At 44.7% G+C, this 17,041-nt stretch overlaps 1 protein-coding gene across 1 annotated transcript; it reads right to left on the reverse strand.

Moving 5' to 3' along the window:
• Nucleotides 1-325: 325 nt before the first annotated feature.
• dlc (deltaC) lies at nucleotides 326-16,338 on the reverse strand. Its single transcript, XM_085796590.1, has 10 exons — nucleotides 16,003-16,338; nucleotides 15,333-15,575; nucleotides 14,843-14,903; nucleotides 14,097-14,357; nucleotides 12,656-12,844; nucleotides 9,819-9,988; nucleotides 9,425-9,641; nucleotides 3,200-3,950; nucleotides 2,833-2,947; nucleotides 326-1,928 (listed from the first exon to the last, which is right to left on the reverse strand). Exons 1-10 carry the CDS (start codon nucleotides 16,051-16,053, stop codon nucleotides 1,923-1,925), a joined length of 2,064 nt encoding a protein of 687 aa, XP_085652716.1. The 5' UTR covers nucleotides 16,054-16,338; the 3' UTR covers nucleotides 326-1,922.
• Between the last annotated feature and the right edge of the window lie 703 nt (nucleotides 16,339-17,041).

A 17,041-nucleotide genomic window follows, 5' to 3' on the forward strand; every position in this document is an offset into this window, starting at 1 on the left:
ACGTGGGAAGTTTCATTGTGACATCAGTTAGTGCAATTTTTTACCCTATTCACCTGTAGTGTCTCATCTTAAACTTTTGGCCTTGGCTGTACACACCTATTATGTTGCAAAACGGAAGCACTGTGCAGCCAGCTGGCGGAGATTTGGATAGTCTAACCTTTTAACTGGCACATTCCTCCTGCTTAAGTTGTAGTGTTTATGCGTGTACGCTCAATTTCATTTGATTAGGATGGGTGTGGTATTTTCTTACATGATCACGCGCACATTTGTTTAATGATACATTTGCAAAGACACAGAGAAAGAACCATGACCCGCAACAGTCAAATTATTGTTATTTTCTAATTTATTTATGAAAAAATATATTTCTGGATTCTGACTGAGACATTAAGAACATTGACATAGACATATATACAATTCTCTTTTATAAATACAAAATTATTTACAAAGGGCAAAATTAAATAGGACAACTATCTTCTGGAGGATATATACACATTGCATTGGTTTCTTAAATTAACGAAGATAGTACAAAGACAGGACTACACAGGAAAACACATATTTTTGGTATCAAATGGATTAGGTAAAAAAGGCAGGATAAAAAAAAACTCTCTTTGGAGTCCTTCACTGTTGTAAAAGTCTTTTCTCTTTAAATATAAAAAAATAACATCCGGTGATGAGACTGTTCAGACTCACGTTTTTAGGTGTTTGTTGTTCTCCTGTTTATTGCTGTGACAGCAGTGGTTGACGAAGGCAGCTTAAGAGAAAAGGCGTTATCTTTTTCACTTTTTGATTCATATAAAAATACACGTATAAAACAGTGGTAAACACAGGCACAGTCAGATAGAAAAGTAGAAATCCAGCTCAAATGGGCTGGGATGAGTTCAACTTTCCTCAAGATTATCTGTAAATGGAGGGAACAGCTGATTGCTGGTAGAGGAACAAACTCCCTGATTGACCTGAAACCTCCTTTAGACTGGGATTAAGACCTAGGATATGATTGTGGACTAGGTTTGATTTAGACTGGAGAAGCCCCGATGGATTTAAAAACACATTACCAGTAGAAAAGACTGGCTCCAGTTGACGTGAATGGAATTTGAACGTGATAACGACCCTCTCTCATTTCCAGAGAAACACATTCTCCTCAAAGTTAATGTCGGGTTTTCAGTAATATTCCAGTTTTTCTTTTTCAATAAGAGGCACTTCAGAGTTTGTAGCTTTAACAGTGATTGTAAGGCGGATGTTATTCTTCCACAATGTGATGATTCACTGCCCCAGAAGACAAAAGGATCTGATGATAGAAAGTTACTCAGAATCTATTCAGTTCATCTTTCAAACATCAATGATTTTGGGGAAAGTCCTGTTTTTTTTCTCACTTAAAACAAAAATGTTCCACTTTCCGTTCCGAGCAGGTCCTTTGCGTTGTCCTTTTGTCGACATCTTATTGTGAAATTGTACAGGAAGTGGTTGCCTCAATGATTAGGAAGCATAGGTAAGGCACCGGTCATTCCAATCGGATAACAATTCAACTCTTCACATCTTTCATTCACGTTTGATCCAAAGCAAATTCAGATATAAGGACGGAAAACAATTATATTAAGATTTAATGTATTAAAAAAAAGATAATAGTGCAAATGATGCCGGACATTCAGTCTTTCCTCTTTTCCCTCCTCCTCCTCCTCCTTCTCCTCCACCAATGCTCTTCTTTCATCTCCAAAACATTGTCATCCAAACACTGTCAGTATCAACGCAGAAAAGAATGAAAAAAACATGTCCTTTCCTTTTGTTTCTTTCCACTGAGCAGTGGTAATAAATATTAAATAAAATAATGTGTGTACTATAAACCCTCTGGGCGAACTGTCCTGGACAGTAAATGCTTCAAGCCTGCAGCATTAGAGTTCCTCCGCTGTCAGTCTGAAAACTGGAGGTTATACCTGAGGACGAGACAGAAACAGCAGTTAGTCATCAGCATATGTGATCAGTTCAAATGTAAAAACACATCATTCATAAAAGATGACGGTGTTCGAGTGATTTACAATTTATCACAGTACAAACTTGAAATCGGAACTACTTGTTTAGTTTAGAGTTGAACTCAAGAGGTTTATAGTAATTACAAGTAAAAAATTATATTTGATTGAAACTAGGCAGTTGCTTTTATGATTGTCTTTCAAAAACACAATAGATCTGTGAACATCTGGAAACTTAAGTAGACGAGACTGAGTTGCTTCAACCACATCTGCTAAAATGCTATAAAATACATCAACACTGATGAGTATGTGAAAATGTGGGTATATATATTGATGATGAAGTCACTGCATCCAATCAGAATACTGTATAATAATAGTCACATTGTCTTGATAATCAACAGAATATTGTCCACACACTGATTTATCACAGTTCATCAGTGACTACTACCATCCAATGAAACGTCTGATCTGAGGGTAGATCTCATCACCACCTATATCTTTATATATTCACTGATCTCTGATTAGTGCTTCTGACTAATCGCTGATAAATTGTCTAGAGAGTGCAGCCACTAAAAAAACAAAAAACATCACACTTGCATAGTAAATATTTATCATATTGAGCTTAATTCTTCAGTCAGTCTTGTCTTCCAATAAAAAAAAAATACTGAAAAAGGCCAATTTCCACATTCCTCATATCACATGACAGGGGCTGGTGCAGAGATTTGAGGTTAGAATAAACTTTCAGCAGGACGTAGTTTATTTGTGAACAGGTTCAGACTTGTTTTTCTCTCCTTTCCGCTCGCTGCACACGCTCCAGAGTGAGCGAAAGCCACGTAAATACTTGGTTGTATGTTGGTGGGCGTGTCCTTACCTCCGTGGCGAACACACACTGCTCCATCTGCTCTGGAATGATGAAGACCGGGTGATACAGGCCGTCCTTCGCAAAGGTCAGAGGGGGGACGATGATGGAGGTGTCGCACTTCTTACTGTTAGTGAGTGAGAGTGAGAGAGAGCAGGGGGTTGGTACGGTACGGCGGCAACAACCAGTGAATCTGACAGAAATAGTTGATGAAGGTGTGTGAGCACCGGACTGATCAGATAAGGTAAACAAACAAGCTGTGACTCGCCTTCACAGGAGAGTGAGGAACAAGTGTGCAGAGAAGAGAAGGAGGGAAAAGGACAGAAACAGAGTGAACAGAGAGAGAGAGAAAGTGATCAAACCATTATCAACTGCTTACAGGTCAAACTTGCTCATGGTCAGGTGTTGCTCCTCTTTAGCCAGGTTACAGTCCACCATTTTGTTTTTAAACATGGCCATGTTGTCAGTGCCCTTGTCCACCAGCGCTGCGTCCTTATTGGACACTTTGATCTGTCCCCCGGGGATGAGGAAGGCCTCCTTCTCTCTCAGGCTGCCCAGCGGGCCGCCGGGCAAGCCGCCGTTGATGGGTCCGCCTCCGCCGCCGATCACTGCGCTGCGGTTGTTCACCGCCTCCAGGTCGTTCTTCACCGAGGTGGAGATGGCCGTGAGCTGCCGGCTGCGGCGAAGCTGCCGCAGGACGTGGACGGCGGCGCACACCAGCAGGGTCAGCGTCACCAGGCCGAGGGCCACGGCGGCGATCAGGGCGGGAGGGGAGTCGCCGTTCGCGGGCGGTTTGGTGGGCAACATGACGACGGGCTTCACGGCGGCCTCGCAGCGCGCGCCCATGAAGCCCAGCGGACACTGGCAGACCGGGCCGGTGAAGTGCGTGAAACACGTGCCGCCGTTGTCGCAGGGGAAGTGGTCGCAGGGGCTGGCGCGCACCGAGCAGTCCTTACTGGTGAAGCCCAGCGTGCAGGTGCAGGTGAAGTCGTTGACGCCGTCCACGCAGGTGCCGGCGTTGCGGCAGGGGTTGCCGGCGCAGTCGTCGATGTTGGTCTCGCAGCGAGGTCCGGCGAAGCCCGGGAGACAGCGGCACACGACGCGGTGGCCCAGGTCCAAACACTGAGCCCCTGAAGGGACAGAGACAGAGGTTTCAGTCAGTGACACGACTGGAAAGGTAGGAAGGAGTTTAAGACTGGAAAACAAGGGAAAGACATGCTGAGTAAATGGATGGAAGAACACACACCCAGAGAAATAAATGTCAGAAGGATGTTGAGGATCAGAGTCCAATCATGTCCCTGCTCTCCCTAAAACTGGACTACCAGCTTCAAATACAGCTTTATCATACTTGTAACTACTTGAAATACAAGACACAAAATATGTAAACAAGAAAAGATCGACTAAACAAATTTAGATTCATATTACATAACAAATGTTTGTTTTTTTTGTATGTAAGGGTAATATATACATTTGATTTAATGAGCAGTAGGGGATAGAAATGAAAAGAAACAAGATATGACATAGTAGGGAGTGCATCCATAATAACAGAGCACCGGCTAGCACATTTTGAAAGCATAAATACAGAGAAAAGGGAGTCATTTTAAAATATCACCAAAATATAATGTGTTTTGGTAAAATATTACTTATAGAAATCAGGATGGGGCACACTTTCTTAAATGGTTCAGTGGGACCAGTATGATGGGGATATGTTACAGGGATTATCAGATGCATAGCTACAAAATACAACTTCCTGGTAGCAGTATAAAACGTGAGACAATCAGAGGACCCAGAATGGAGCCTTGGGGAACGCCAACGTGCCTCTAGCAGACAGACAGTCTTTAACCGGCTCAGAAGTAACAACCTCCACAAAATGCAGCATTTCAAAATGAAGACTTGAGCGTGTACTTCTTTAAACTGAACAGAAAAACAAAGATTTTTCAAACTTGTGAATGGTAGACTGCTGCTGTCTACGGCATGAGCGAAAAGCAACAGACAGATGAACACAGTGAGCAGACAGGGCAGCAGAGAGAGAGAGAGAGAGAGAATGGAAAGATAGAGACAAGATTTGTTTATTAGAACATTTCTTCAGACATGAGAACAACAGATGCTGCGCATCAGGAGAGAAATGTGTGATTAAAACATCCTCAGCTGTTTTCCACTGCCAGGAGGTCACATAACCCGCCCTCAACAACTTCATTTACTGTTAGAGTCAAAAAAAAGAAGGAGGGAGGTCTAGCAAAGCAAACAGGAGAGGACCTGAGGATTCACGACCTACAGCTACTGAACCCCTGAAGATGTTTCAATGGGATGTGTGGGATTGTTTGAGGCACAGTAAACACTGTAAAAACAGCTCCATATTTGGTTACCTTGTGCAGCTGTGCAATACAAACAGAGCGGAGGTATAAACAGGCAAGCATCAGTGATCAGAGTTTTTTTTTTTTTTTTCCTCTAACAGGCTCACCGAGAGGCAGGAATGACTGCAGATTCTAGATAAGCAGGCGGCAGTTTTCTACACGCTAATGAGCACTGCAGTCTGAAGTGGAGTCCTCAGAGACGACTCCACTCAGCAGGCCAACCAGAACTGTCTGTTCATCGTAATATTCAGCGATATGGTCTTATTTTGCAATGCCACTCAGAGCCCTGGAGCCATCTGATGCTGATTATGTGTCTGCTTCTGCACGACTGAGGTGACTTCGACCCCGAGTCCGTCTGCAAACTCCTGTCTTCACAAAAACTCCATTCCATTACCCTGTTGATTGCAAAGGTTTCCTGATGATCTGTCCTCCCTAATAGTTTCCAACTCAACTGCATCAAGTAGTTGCATAAACATGCACATTCTTTAAGTTTTAATAGCAGCGTTTAATCCAATCTACCCAAAATCCTGTAAAGTTTACTCTTGGCTGCTTTCCAAACCGTGCTGCTGCTGCTGCTGCTCCTTCCAGGCAGCTTTTTTCGTTGCACTTCATTTCACAGAGCTCACAAAGATCAGCTTGCAGAGACTTGAAACTTGCAGACAGTAAATCTGTCACAATACACATTTTCATTTAAAAAGAAATCCAAACTAGTTTCATCATCCTCAATGGTCTGGGATGCTACATGTGTGGTGCAGAGGATTCAAAGAGCCTCCACTTTACAAGTGGAGGTCATAACAGTCAAACATTTGCTGCATTTCAATGGAGCTGCTGCCTTCAAGGATCTGAATGTCCACTAACATAAACACAACAGCATGAAGACGTCCACATTGCGCGGCGCTCACTGTGATAGATGATCTCTTTGCAGAAAGGTTCAAGTCTCTGCAAAGGGATTTAAAATAACAACAACGGAAAAAATGTTGATGGTATGTTTTGGAAAATGTTCAGTGATGATGCAAACACTATGTTATTCATAGTTAATGAGTTTAAACATGGAGAGGCACTAGGGGAAGGCTCCTCGGTCAGCACACACACACACACACAGAAACAAATGCACACGTTTGCATCGATATCTTTTAAAGTTTGCTGAAGCGAGCCGCGCATCAGGCTGAGATCCACTGCCAGAGCTGCATTCCTGCCTGGGACGACAGGCCGAGTGCAGCCAGGTAGAGACACCGAGACCGAGACCGACTCTGCCTGCGTGTCTCCATGGACACGGCTGAAAACACGTCTGTAGACGACGGCAACAATGAGGATGAAAATGTTTGTGCTACCAGATGGGAGGTGATAAGACATGCCCACAGGCTCCTACGTGACAATCCAGTTTATCAGTTAATCAGCCCTCCGAGACACACACACACACACACACACACACATATACACACAGAGATGTCTTATTGAACCATTAATCACAGCAATAAAAATCATAACTGAATTTGTTCGATTTGACATGTTTGTTCTGATAATAAGCAGCTGATCAGCAGTCTGTCCTCATGCTGAGGCTAAAAGCGAAACCTTGGAGTTATGTGACTTTAATAGCGTCTATTATCTCCATTCCATTGAGACATCAACTCAGAAGTGTCAGCTGAGTTCAGTCACTTCTGCCCTCTGCTTTACTGGAAATTTGGCAACACACAAATAGTTGCACACACACAGTGCAAACAAACAACCAAATGCTTTCAGAGAAACCCTCAGGATATTCACACTTCACGCCCGACCAATCCACTCCATGCTCCGTTAACGTCTCGAACGATCACACTGAGGTTCAAAGCACTCGAGAGGGTTTCACGCACCAGAGAGATGATGGATGCAGGACGGAGCGACGACCCGTTGGCTGCTGTGACCTGCTACCGCCTGGACAAAAACTGATCTGAGCTAATGATAATTAAACTAAATCAACTATAAACTATAGTTTCACTAATAACCTATCAGTGCAATTTCATTGTTTTATGATGTGATAAGACAAATAAAGGAGACTGGTTTTTCACACTGACGAGAAGCTTTAATGCCTCTGTGGACTCTATCTAACATGGATCAGCTCCAACTCATTAGATCGACCTTTGAACTGAGATAATCTGTTATGTGCTTTATTTGTATAACCAGATCATTATGTATTAAACCTCGCTGACAGCAGAGGTGCTTGTTAGCTGTAGCATCAGTGTCCTTAACTTTAAAAAGACACAGTCTTCAGACAACTTTCCTCAAGTGGTCAATTGGAAATAATGTGTAGATTCTGAAGTCTGGCTCTTGTTTCAGTGTTTGTGATTCCACTGGTGAGTTATTACACCAGAGATCTGCATGTTGTTAGCAGCAATAGTGGTGCAAACAGTGTGTCTGTCTCATGTCTTGTCCTTTTGGATGTGGGTTGTTAGCTCTGTATTGTTTGACAAGCTTTGCACCAAAACAGTCAGATCGGATCAGTCGGTGTAAATGCAATGTTACATTCCACAGGACTCCAATATTGGGACGTTTCTATTTTAAGTGTAGTGTTACTTGTAGATATGCAATACATGTCTATATACTGAATAAGCACAGCTGAATCCGATGCAGCCTATTGATAATAAAATACTACACATCTTGCAAACTTGAAAGCCCAGAAAATGATGTCATGGTTTTAGCCAATAGACACACAATCTGGAGTCAAGTGCACACACAAGAAATGACTGTAGATAGTTTCTTGGCACAAATCCAACATATATTTGACCCTATTATTTTAGAAGCAGTAAAAAAAGGTCATAAAAGTCAGTTAAATCCAATAAATAATGAAAGTTTTGATTCTGATTGGACTTCTGTGAGTTAGTTCACCTGGTCGTCCCTTTTTGCATCATTTCAATCGTCACAGCCGCGTTTTCAACCTGTTTGCCGCGCTGTCTAAATAAATGATAAACTGGGTGATAAATCCGCCTCCAGGATTTACAGTCTATTACAACATCAAGCGGTTTCACAGTAACCAGGAGGGTGTGAAGAAAGCCAAGTATGTGTGCACCACCTGGTAATTTTTGATGATCTGTGAAGGAATGCGATGCATCTAAACACCTGAATATTCCCTCACAACCTGCGATTCAGGCGGTGAGAGTTAAGATCACACAAACACACACAGACAAACGCACGCATGTCTCCCAGCACCTCGGCGGGTTCGTGTCCCTGCAAACTGAAATTCCTTCAAAGGGCTGAGCTGAGGACGTTTCCCATCTTTAACCTGAACAACATAACACAGCTGTCATTCTAGTGCAGCCAAACACAGAGTGAACACACAATTAGATAACCCAAAGTCCTCAGCTCAAACATATCTCTTTGCACCAGTGGGACGGTAGCAATAGCAGTAGCAGAGCAGTCAAGCAAGTTATTGGATTATAGCAGCTAAAAAAAGATGAATCAAACTGTTCCATAACTCCACATCTCCATCACGTCTCCACCTGATGCCTCAGGTTAGATCTCAAACAACCTGCAGCCTCTCAAAACAGCAACAGACAGCGGAGAGTGACCTCCGCCTTAATCTCTGTTACACTTTCACCCACTGTTTGTTATTACGGAGACAAAGTCCTCAGCTCGGACGGGAAACAGCCACTTCAATCAGATATCAGATTCTCGCCTTCTGATGAGCGGAACAATTTGCTATCGCGGAAGCTGCAAAGCAAACAGCCAAGGTGCCAAAGAAGATCCATTAAGGTCCGGTAGCCGCTTCACTGGGGATGAAGTTGAAATTGAGTGAATGCCAGTCTCCTCCTGCAAGTCTCAACTCCTGCAGGATCACCCAACGCCTGAGAGCTGAGTTTATTTAGCTTCAGACACATGTCATACACGCCATGTTTTTACTGTTTTAGAAGCAGTTTGGAGGATCCCATTTCACCTGGCTGTCACTTCAGAATAGATGATGACAACTTCACACCCGGCTGGTCGGGACTGGATTTCTGCTGCAGCTGGTCCTCGATCCCGCTTTTGTGTTTTTGATTATGACCATCAAATCTAAACCTCTATAAACAAACTCAAGCAAGATATTGCATTTACCATCAACTGCCGTGTGCTTTCATCAATCTATTGACTTCAACAACACCAAACTTCTTATTTCTCTTTATAATAAACTCTGATCTAAAGATGTAGTCGCAGAAAGCTACACAAGCCGGCCTCTTTATCTACCCTCAGAATCTCTTGTGCGGGATGACACAAAGTCAAGCTTTTACAGATGTGCGTACCGTTAGCGCAGGGGTTGCTGCTGCACTTGTCGATCCTCTTCTCGCAGTTGGAGCCCGTGAAGCTGGGTGGGCAACGGCAGCTGTAGCCGCCGGCCGGCTTATCCGTGCAGGTTCCGCCGTTAAAACACGGGCCTTCCGCACACGTCATGGCGCTGATCTCGCAGTTCTTCCCGTAGAAGCCCTGAGGGCACGCACACACGTGATCGTTCTCCAGATCCTGAGGGAAAGACGAGAGAGGACAACAGGGCGTCAGTCCAGACAGAGTTCTCTCATAACGTCTCAGTCTGCAAGGCAGCAAAGTCGCTAAATTGCTAAAACTCGAAAGACGATTCATCAAAACCTAATTGATCTTATCCAAGATGGCTGTGACAGGAGATCAGGTGAGTTCACTTACTTTGCAGCTGCCACCGTTCCTGCAGGGGTTGCTGTCGCATTCGTTGATCTCGATCTCGCAGTTTTTGCCGGTGAAGCCGGGCCGGCAGGTGCAGGTGTAGCTGCCCTGACCGGTGTTGGTGCACGAGGCTCCGTTCTGGCACGGCTTGTGGTTGGTGCAGTAGTTCAGGTCTGGAGAGAGGAGACAGAAGAGTAACAGCAAGGTAAGGAAAAGTGCCGCTGTTGTTAAGATTTTAATGTCTTGTGTTGTAAAAACTGAATCGGACAAATTCATAGGGATTAAAATAAGAATATCTGTTTTAGTGTTAGATCAAACGCAACAGTGTGTGCGTCATCCAAAGGCAATCAAAATGTCAAACAGCAGACTATATTGATCCCACTGGACAGCATAAAATGACTACGTTGTGAACAACTTGACCTCTGACCTACAACAAAAATATATCATGTCAGTTGCACACTTTCACTTTTGGTGAGTGTTGCAACAAATGTTTTGTTAAAAACAGTACTGTTTAACGGAACATTTGTAGCAACACTTCTTCAGAAAACTGTCAGAAAACCAGTATTACAGTTATGACATGACTTCTTTGTATGATGCAACTCCTGCATCTCTTATGAACGGAGTAACTGCTGGTGATCCTGTGCAACACATCACAGGAATCAAAGCTTCACATGCATCCTGCTCAGATGTTAATGCCTCACTTTGACAAGGTGAATTAAGAGTAGAAAGTCAACGAAAGGATGGGTTTGCAGGAGATTAGTCCAGATTTCAACTAAGCTGAAAGTGATGTGATATTTGAGCCGAAAACCGATAATGATTCATAACCCACAAATCAAAGAACAGCATGAATGGACACTGTGATGCTCTCTGAACATAAAGAGTCACACAGTGTAGATGCCTAGATGGCCAAATGTTAACGTGTTGCTAGGTGAGTCACTTTTCTGATCTTGCTTCCAGCTCATTCTGAACGTCTTCCTGGTCAAATCAGTGTTGACTTCAGACTGGATGAACCATCCTTAAGCAACACTCAGATGTCCATCATTACAACATAGTATGTACTATAGCAACTTGTTGTATGATGTATATGAATATCATGATAGAGCACCTTCTATAGTAATGACAAATAAAGAAAATACATAAACATGATAGAATTTTAAATAATGAAATAGAAATTTTGAAAAACAGACAGGTTAAATGTCAAAGGTGAAACTCTTCCATACCATCCAAGCATCAAAGACTGTAAAACCTGAGAGATGACACTCTGGAGATAAAGAGTGGGACTGGTTTGACATGTAGTATTAAATTTGTTAGCAGCATTTTGGGCTCAAGGTGGTGAGTAGATATTTACACCAATCTAGCCCTAAGGCTAATTTAACAGCTACAAGACTAATGCTAACTGCTAAATGTAAATCATCAGCAGTAATATACTGGGTACACTGTATATAGCATATAAATAACAGGAATAATTGATGCCCTGGTGAAGAAAAGAAGGTGGAAGGAAAATGGAAGAGGACCGAGGATAGAGCCCTGAGGCACACCATAGCACATTTGGACAGGAGTTTTTATTAGAGGCAGCATAATCAGAAGGCTAAAGGTCGACCTGCCTTTGCCCACTCAGATCTACGGTAACCATCAAAGACAAGTAGCATTTCGAGAACACCATTGTTAATATTAACAGCTGTTATTTAGTTATTAGTTAGTGACTCTTGGATCACATCAGCTAAGTGGTTCTCGGCTGCTTTTAGGAGGCATTTACAAATATTCTTTATTTGTTTCGACCTACCACCATTTCAAACACCCTGCTGAGTCTTCTACATGACCTGATGAGTGAAGGGTTGTTCATCTGTAAAATCATTGATACAAAGAAACTTTTTTCCCCCTATTTGTGCATGTTGGGTTGGTGACTGACACAAATGATTATATGATTTATAAATCTGTGATTTATGTTCATATCATGATTAATGGAACTTTTTAAAGTCAATTCTGTAAGAAGTCTTCAGCTGTGTTTTCTGTAACTTAACCTTAACTACTGTGGTTTAAGTTTAACCTGTTTATCTTGCACCCACTTTACTTCATTTCTCAGTAAAGCTTATGTGTTAATTGATTGTATAATCACCCACAGTCCATCTCTACAGATAAAAAAAGAAGTTTCTGTTTTGTTTTGAGCTAATTAACAATGACACTATTATCACTTCTTCTATTTCAAATAGTTTCAAAGATCAAAGAATCCATATCATGTTTTTTTTAATTATTATTTCAGTTAAAAGTGGATTCTCACTGTGCAGAAAGGGTAGGTTTGAAGTCTATGAGTTTCTGGGTTCATCTTAAATAGTACAACGTTCCAGACTGAGAGTTGTCTATTCACTAACTGCACTTATGATAATAACTTTTAATAACTTCTGAGCAAGATGAACAGAAGTGAGAGAACTTTTAGACAATGATGCTGTGAAGTCAGGAAGTTTGGCCTGTTACCTGTTACTGTTATCAGTGACTTTTCATCACAGTGTCACATGTCTGCTTTGATGATGTCAACTATGATGGGCAAGTTTTTGTGTCAGATTTTGAGTTTATGTGAGTTGGGTTTCATTGAAGTAAACTGACAGTGATCCAGGTTAGGGCTCTAAAGTCTTGACTGTATGATTGTTAATTGTTAAAGTTTAGAAAACTGTCACCATGATCCCTGAACTCGATCTTTTCTCTCTTCGCTCTCCAAACTTGCAATTAACATTTTTATTAGCCATGGTCGTCTGCTCCTCCGACTCACAGCGTGTACAGCGGAGTGTGATGTGCTTGTGCGGCCGATCAGATCAGCGGGGGGCCGTTGCCGAGCTCGAACCCACCTTGGTCACAGTACAGGCCTCCCCAGCCTTCCTTGCAGGTGCACTGCCACGGCTGCTCGCAGGTCCCGTGCAGGCAGCCCGGGTGTCGGGCGCACTCGTCGCAGCGCTCGCCCTGCCAGCCGCGCCGGCACGCACACCTCCCGGGAGACTCGCAGACCCCGTTCTCGCCGCAGCCTGAGGGACAGATGGCTGATGGGAGGAGGAGGAGGAGGAGGAGGAGGAGGAGAGAGGGAGAGAACGCAGGGAGAGAAGGAGGAAGGTCAAAGAAAGAGAGGGAACGGGAGAAAGGGGGAGGAAGAAGAAGGAGAGAATATTACTATGAGTGCATGTGTGTCTCATCTTCTTAGTTCAAATCACAAAACAACTCCCCTCCCCTCGTAGGGCCTCTCTCTCTCTCTCTGGTACACACACACACACACACACACACACACACACACACACACACACACACACACCTCCCCTACAAGTGCTTGTTAAGTACTGAGCGAAGCAGCTGGCCCACACAACAAAAGCAACACATGCCGTCTCCTTTCACGCAAGGCAGCGCACATTAAGCTCCAGCGCGTGTCCCTGTTGAAGCGGGTGGGCCTGGGGCCGACCGGGGGCCGACCGGGGGCCCATTGTTGAGCTCAAAACAAAAGGAGCAGACCTCAGAGCCAACACACACACACACACACACACACACACACACACGCTGGAAACGACAGAAGCTTTAAGATCTTTTTTGTTGTCCTCCACAGTCACCAGGGCCGACGATAGCGTTGACAACTGCTTGACTTAACAATTTCAAGGCCGCTGGACAAAAAAAATTAAGCGCCAAGGGCTCAATTCTTTACCCCCCTCCCCACTCCTCCACACACACACACACCCCTCCCTCCCCGTCTGAAGAAACGTTGGGATAAAATTGGAGGGAGAGGAGAGCCGGAGGAGGAGGAGGAGGAGGAGGAGGGGCCACACAACTGTACAGCAACAGTGTTAACTCCTGATTTACAGCTAGTTGTGCAGCTTTGTTTAAGTGGGTCTGAACTGGCAGCAGGAACTTCTTTAAAATTGAACAGCTTCATTGGAAAACAATGGGAGGCACATGGTTCACCTCTGCAAAGCTTTATACTATAATACACATCACTAATCACCTACAAGGATCAGGAATAAAACATCCACAAAGTCCCAACTGGGGATAAGCAGACGAGCATCACAACAGTCACAGTGGGTTTACTTTTAGCTGACAAATACATGAATGAAGCCCTAATATTGAAATACTGTTTTTTTTTTCATTTACAGTAATTGGTGCTTTTCTTTTTAGTTAATACAATATTAGATTTGATTTGTCAAACTCAAACAGTACAACAGATCCCTAGTCAGTGGCTGAGCTGACTGTGAAGCCACCACAGAGGTCACAGGGAGCATCATCATCAGGGTTAAAGTCGGTGTTGACACTCACGGGAGGTGCAGTACTCTCCGCTCCAGCCCTCCAGGCAGTGGCGGCTGCCCTTGTCGTCGCAGCTGTAGTGGCCCAGGCTGTCGTTGCGGGGTTTGCAGAAGGTGGAGCAGGCCTCGTCGTAGTAGTGCTCGTGGCAGACCACGTGGTAGGAGTAGCGCAGCTCGCTCTGGTTGCCCATCCGGTGCACATCCTGGGACCATTCCCCTCCCACGGTCAGCGCGCGGCGCGTGGCCAGGCGGCTGATCAGGTTGTTCTGGTTCTCTGGATGGACAGGAGAGAGGGAGAGGTGAGAGTCTGATCTGGACTGAACCTGGAGCAGTATATTCTTCTGTTTGTCTGGCTGTTGTGGTCAGTAAGAGTTTTAATGTGGCATGGTCTTACTTTATGGGTTTTAGATATTTTGCTGTATTTCTACTATATATTATTGTGACTGAGCAGAAGTTGATTTGATTGACTTTATTCAGGAGGGTGAGAAATAATCACAGCCTACTGCAGTATAAAAACATACAGCAGCAGGTAGAGCTGCTCTTCATAACTATTCTATTGTAACTGAGCTTTCTTAAACCAGACATGGACTCTGTGTGTCCCTGCATGTGTGTGTGTGTGTGTGTGTGTGTGTGTGTGTGTGTGTGTGTGTGTGTGTGTGTGTGTGTGTGTGTGTGTGTGTGTGTGTGTTTTCAGCGGGAAACAGCACCGCTGTCGCCGACTGGCGGTGAAACAACGACACTGCAGCAGCGCCAGTTTACCTGTGGACTCCAGACCCGAGGACTCCGCGTTCCAGGCTTCAATGATCAGAGAGAAAGTTCCCTGGAATCAGATTAAAGGTTCATTAGTGATCACATCTATGCATTTTGAGTAGTGGTGTAGTAGTAGTGGTGTAGTGGTGGTGGTGGTGGTGTAGAGAGGTGGAGGTGGGGGGTCAGCACATGGCTCTGTAGATCTCAGTGCAGTTGTATTTGGTCGTTCTAAGTAGTTTAGTGTGTGAGCCTGACCGGGTCCACAACACGCGGGGAGCGCTGCACAGTCTGACTGGGATCAGCTGAAGAGTCTTATAGTGAGTAAAGTGAATGTGTGAATGTGAAGTCAAGTGTATAGAAGCTGTCACGGAGCTGTCAGCTTCACCAGAGTCATGTGAAACACGGAGATTACAGGAACAGCGGAGGTGCTAATAACATGCACCATTTTTTTTTTTCATTTAGAAAAGAGAAAAGAGCTCGTGTGATTTCTGTCACTTACCGGCCACTTGAAAGTAATGGGCACCGTGACGGACGCGCTCTCGGAAATGGAGTTGGAGTCCGCGCCGAGGATCTTGGTGAGCGCGGTGCCGTATGTGCACGGCGGCTCCGGGCTGATGACGTCCTGCCAGTGTTTGAGGCACACGCGGAAGAAGAGCTGGCAGTCCGCGGACTGGTAGCGACAGAAACCTGCCGAGCTCTTGAAGGAGTCGATCTTCAGCTCGAAGGCCCCACTGGAGAGCGCCTGAGGAGGGGAGGGGAGGGGGGGTAGGAGAGGGGGGCGTTTAGATGGAGGGGTTCAAATACTGCGCATGGAAATAACATAGTCTCTCATGCCATAGGAGTAAATAATGTGGGGGAAATGCATCACAACAAACAAGCAGGCAGCCCATAACACTGCGTAAAACATCCCAGCATGCAGGCAGAGATGGACTGGTTCCATTAGTGCACACTTAGATCAGAACTGGGGCTTTTCTCACTAAGTCTATTAAGTCATAAAATCAAACTCTAAGCACTTTACGTCCCGGAGAATTTCATTCAGCACACGAGAGAGTCGGAGACTCCGTGCGTAAAAGCGCACGTCTCCAAAGCTGCTCGCGTCCCCAGAAACCAAGCAAACCACCTCTAAACTACCCAAACCAGAACCCGGACTCCCCCTGTGTGCTACTCACCCTCTGTGCTGACACCAACAGCAGCAGACACGACAGTAACAAACGCGCCATGGCGTGTCGGCACGGAGCGTCTATGGCAGAAAAGGAGCGCCGGAGTTTCCAAAGTAGGTTAATAAGTGCGTAAAATCCAAACCGGTGCAGGGGGTCAAAAAAAAAAAAAAAAGAAAAGTTCAAATGAAGGAATGAAAAATAAATAAATAAAGACACCCCGGGAAGGAATTTAAAAAAAAAAAAAAAAAGTTTGTAAGTCAAGGAGCAGTTGGTGCGTGTCAGCGATCTGGATGGAGCAAAACAAAATAACGAAAGTATGATCAGTTCCGCTCGGCCACTGAACTCTGGACTGCAGCAGCCGCGGTTCAACAGGAGCTTTATACGAGCGGAGGAGGAGGAGGAGTGTGCGGGGGGGCGGGGGAGAGAGGAGGGGGGGAGGAGGGCGCTGCAAAAAATATTCACCTGAAGGACAAGCCCCACTCCGCTGCACGCCACGCCACGCCACGCGCTGCGTTGCACTTTCATTCAAACCGAAACTGTTCCTCAGATCACATTTATCCAGGAGGAGGAAAGAGAATGAAAAGGACTGTGACTTCTTATCAAACCAACCAACCAGCCCGCGGGCAGAAATCACCGCGCTGAGCTCCGACTGGAGGCAGCGGAGTTCAGCTGTCAGCCAGCCAGACCGTCTATACTGTACACTAACACTATGTTGATCTCTCAGCCTTCCGGGCAGCGCTGCTTTCTGTTTGTTTCCCGGACGCGCACGAGCATAAACAGTTCAGCAGAAAAGAAAAGAGACAGATTAGTTTGATTAGATTTTTTTTTTTTCCAGACTGATGTGATCTCACCATGTTCCTGTTGCTGTTCCAGAGCTGCTGCTTTTATTTTATTTTATTCTGGAATGTAAAACGACAGTGAGAAACCAATGCGAGGGGACATTTCTTACAGTGTGGAGGGGCCAAGGAGTCTTCTGTGGGATCATGCATATTGGAGGGGGGGGGGGGGGGGGGGGGGTATGTAGGGGGTGGAGGTAATGGGCCCCCCG

Source organism: Trachurus japonicus, chromosome 13 (genome assembly GCF_045865225.1).
Source record: "Trachurus japonicus isolate A0001 chromosome 13, Traja_1.0".
Classification (NCBI taxonomy): domain Eukaryota; kingdom Metazoa; phylum Chordata; class Actinopteri; order Carangiformes; family Carangidae; genus Trachurus; species Trachurus japonicus.

Coding starts and splice junctions, on each gene's coding strand:
- dlc (XM_085796590.1), bottom strand. CDS start 16,053: ATGGCGCGTTTGTTACTGTCGTGTCTGCTGCTGTTGGTGTCAGCACAG. Junction 14,904..15,332: donor CCATTACTTTCAAGTGGCCG/GTAAGTGACAGA, acceptor ATCTGATTCCAG/GGAACTTTCTCTCTGATCAT. Junction 12,845..14,096: donor CGGAGAGTACTGCACCTCCC/GTGAGTGTCAAC, acceptor TCCTCCCATCAG/CCATCTGTCCCTCAGGCTGC.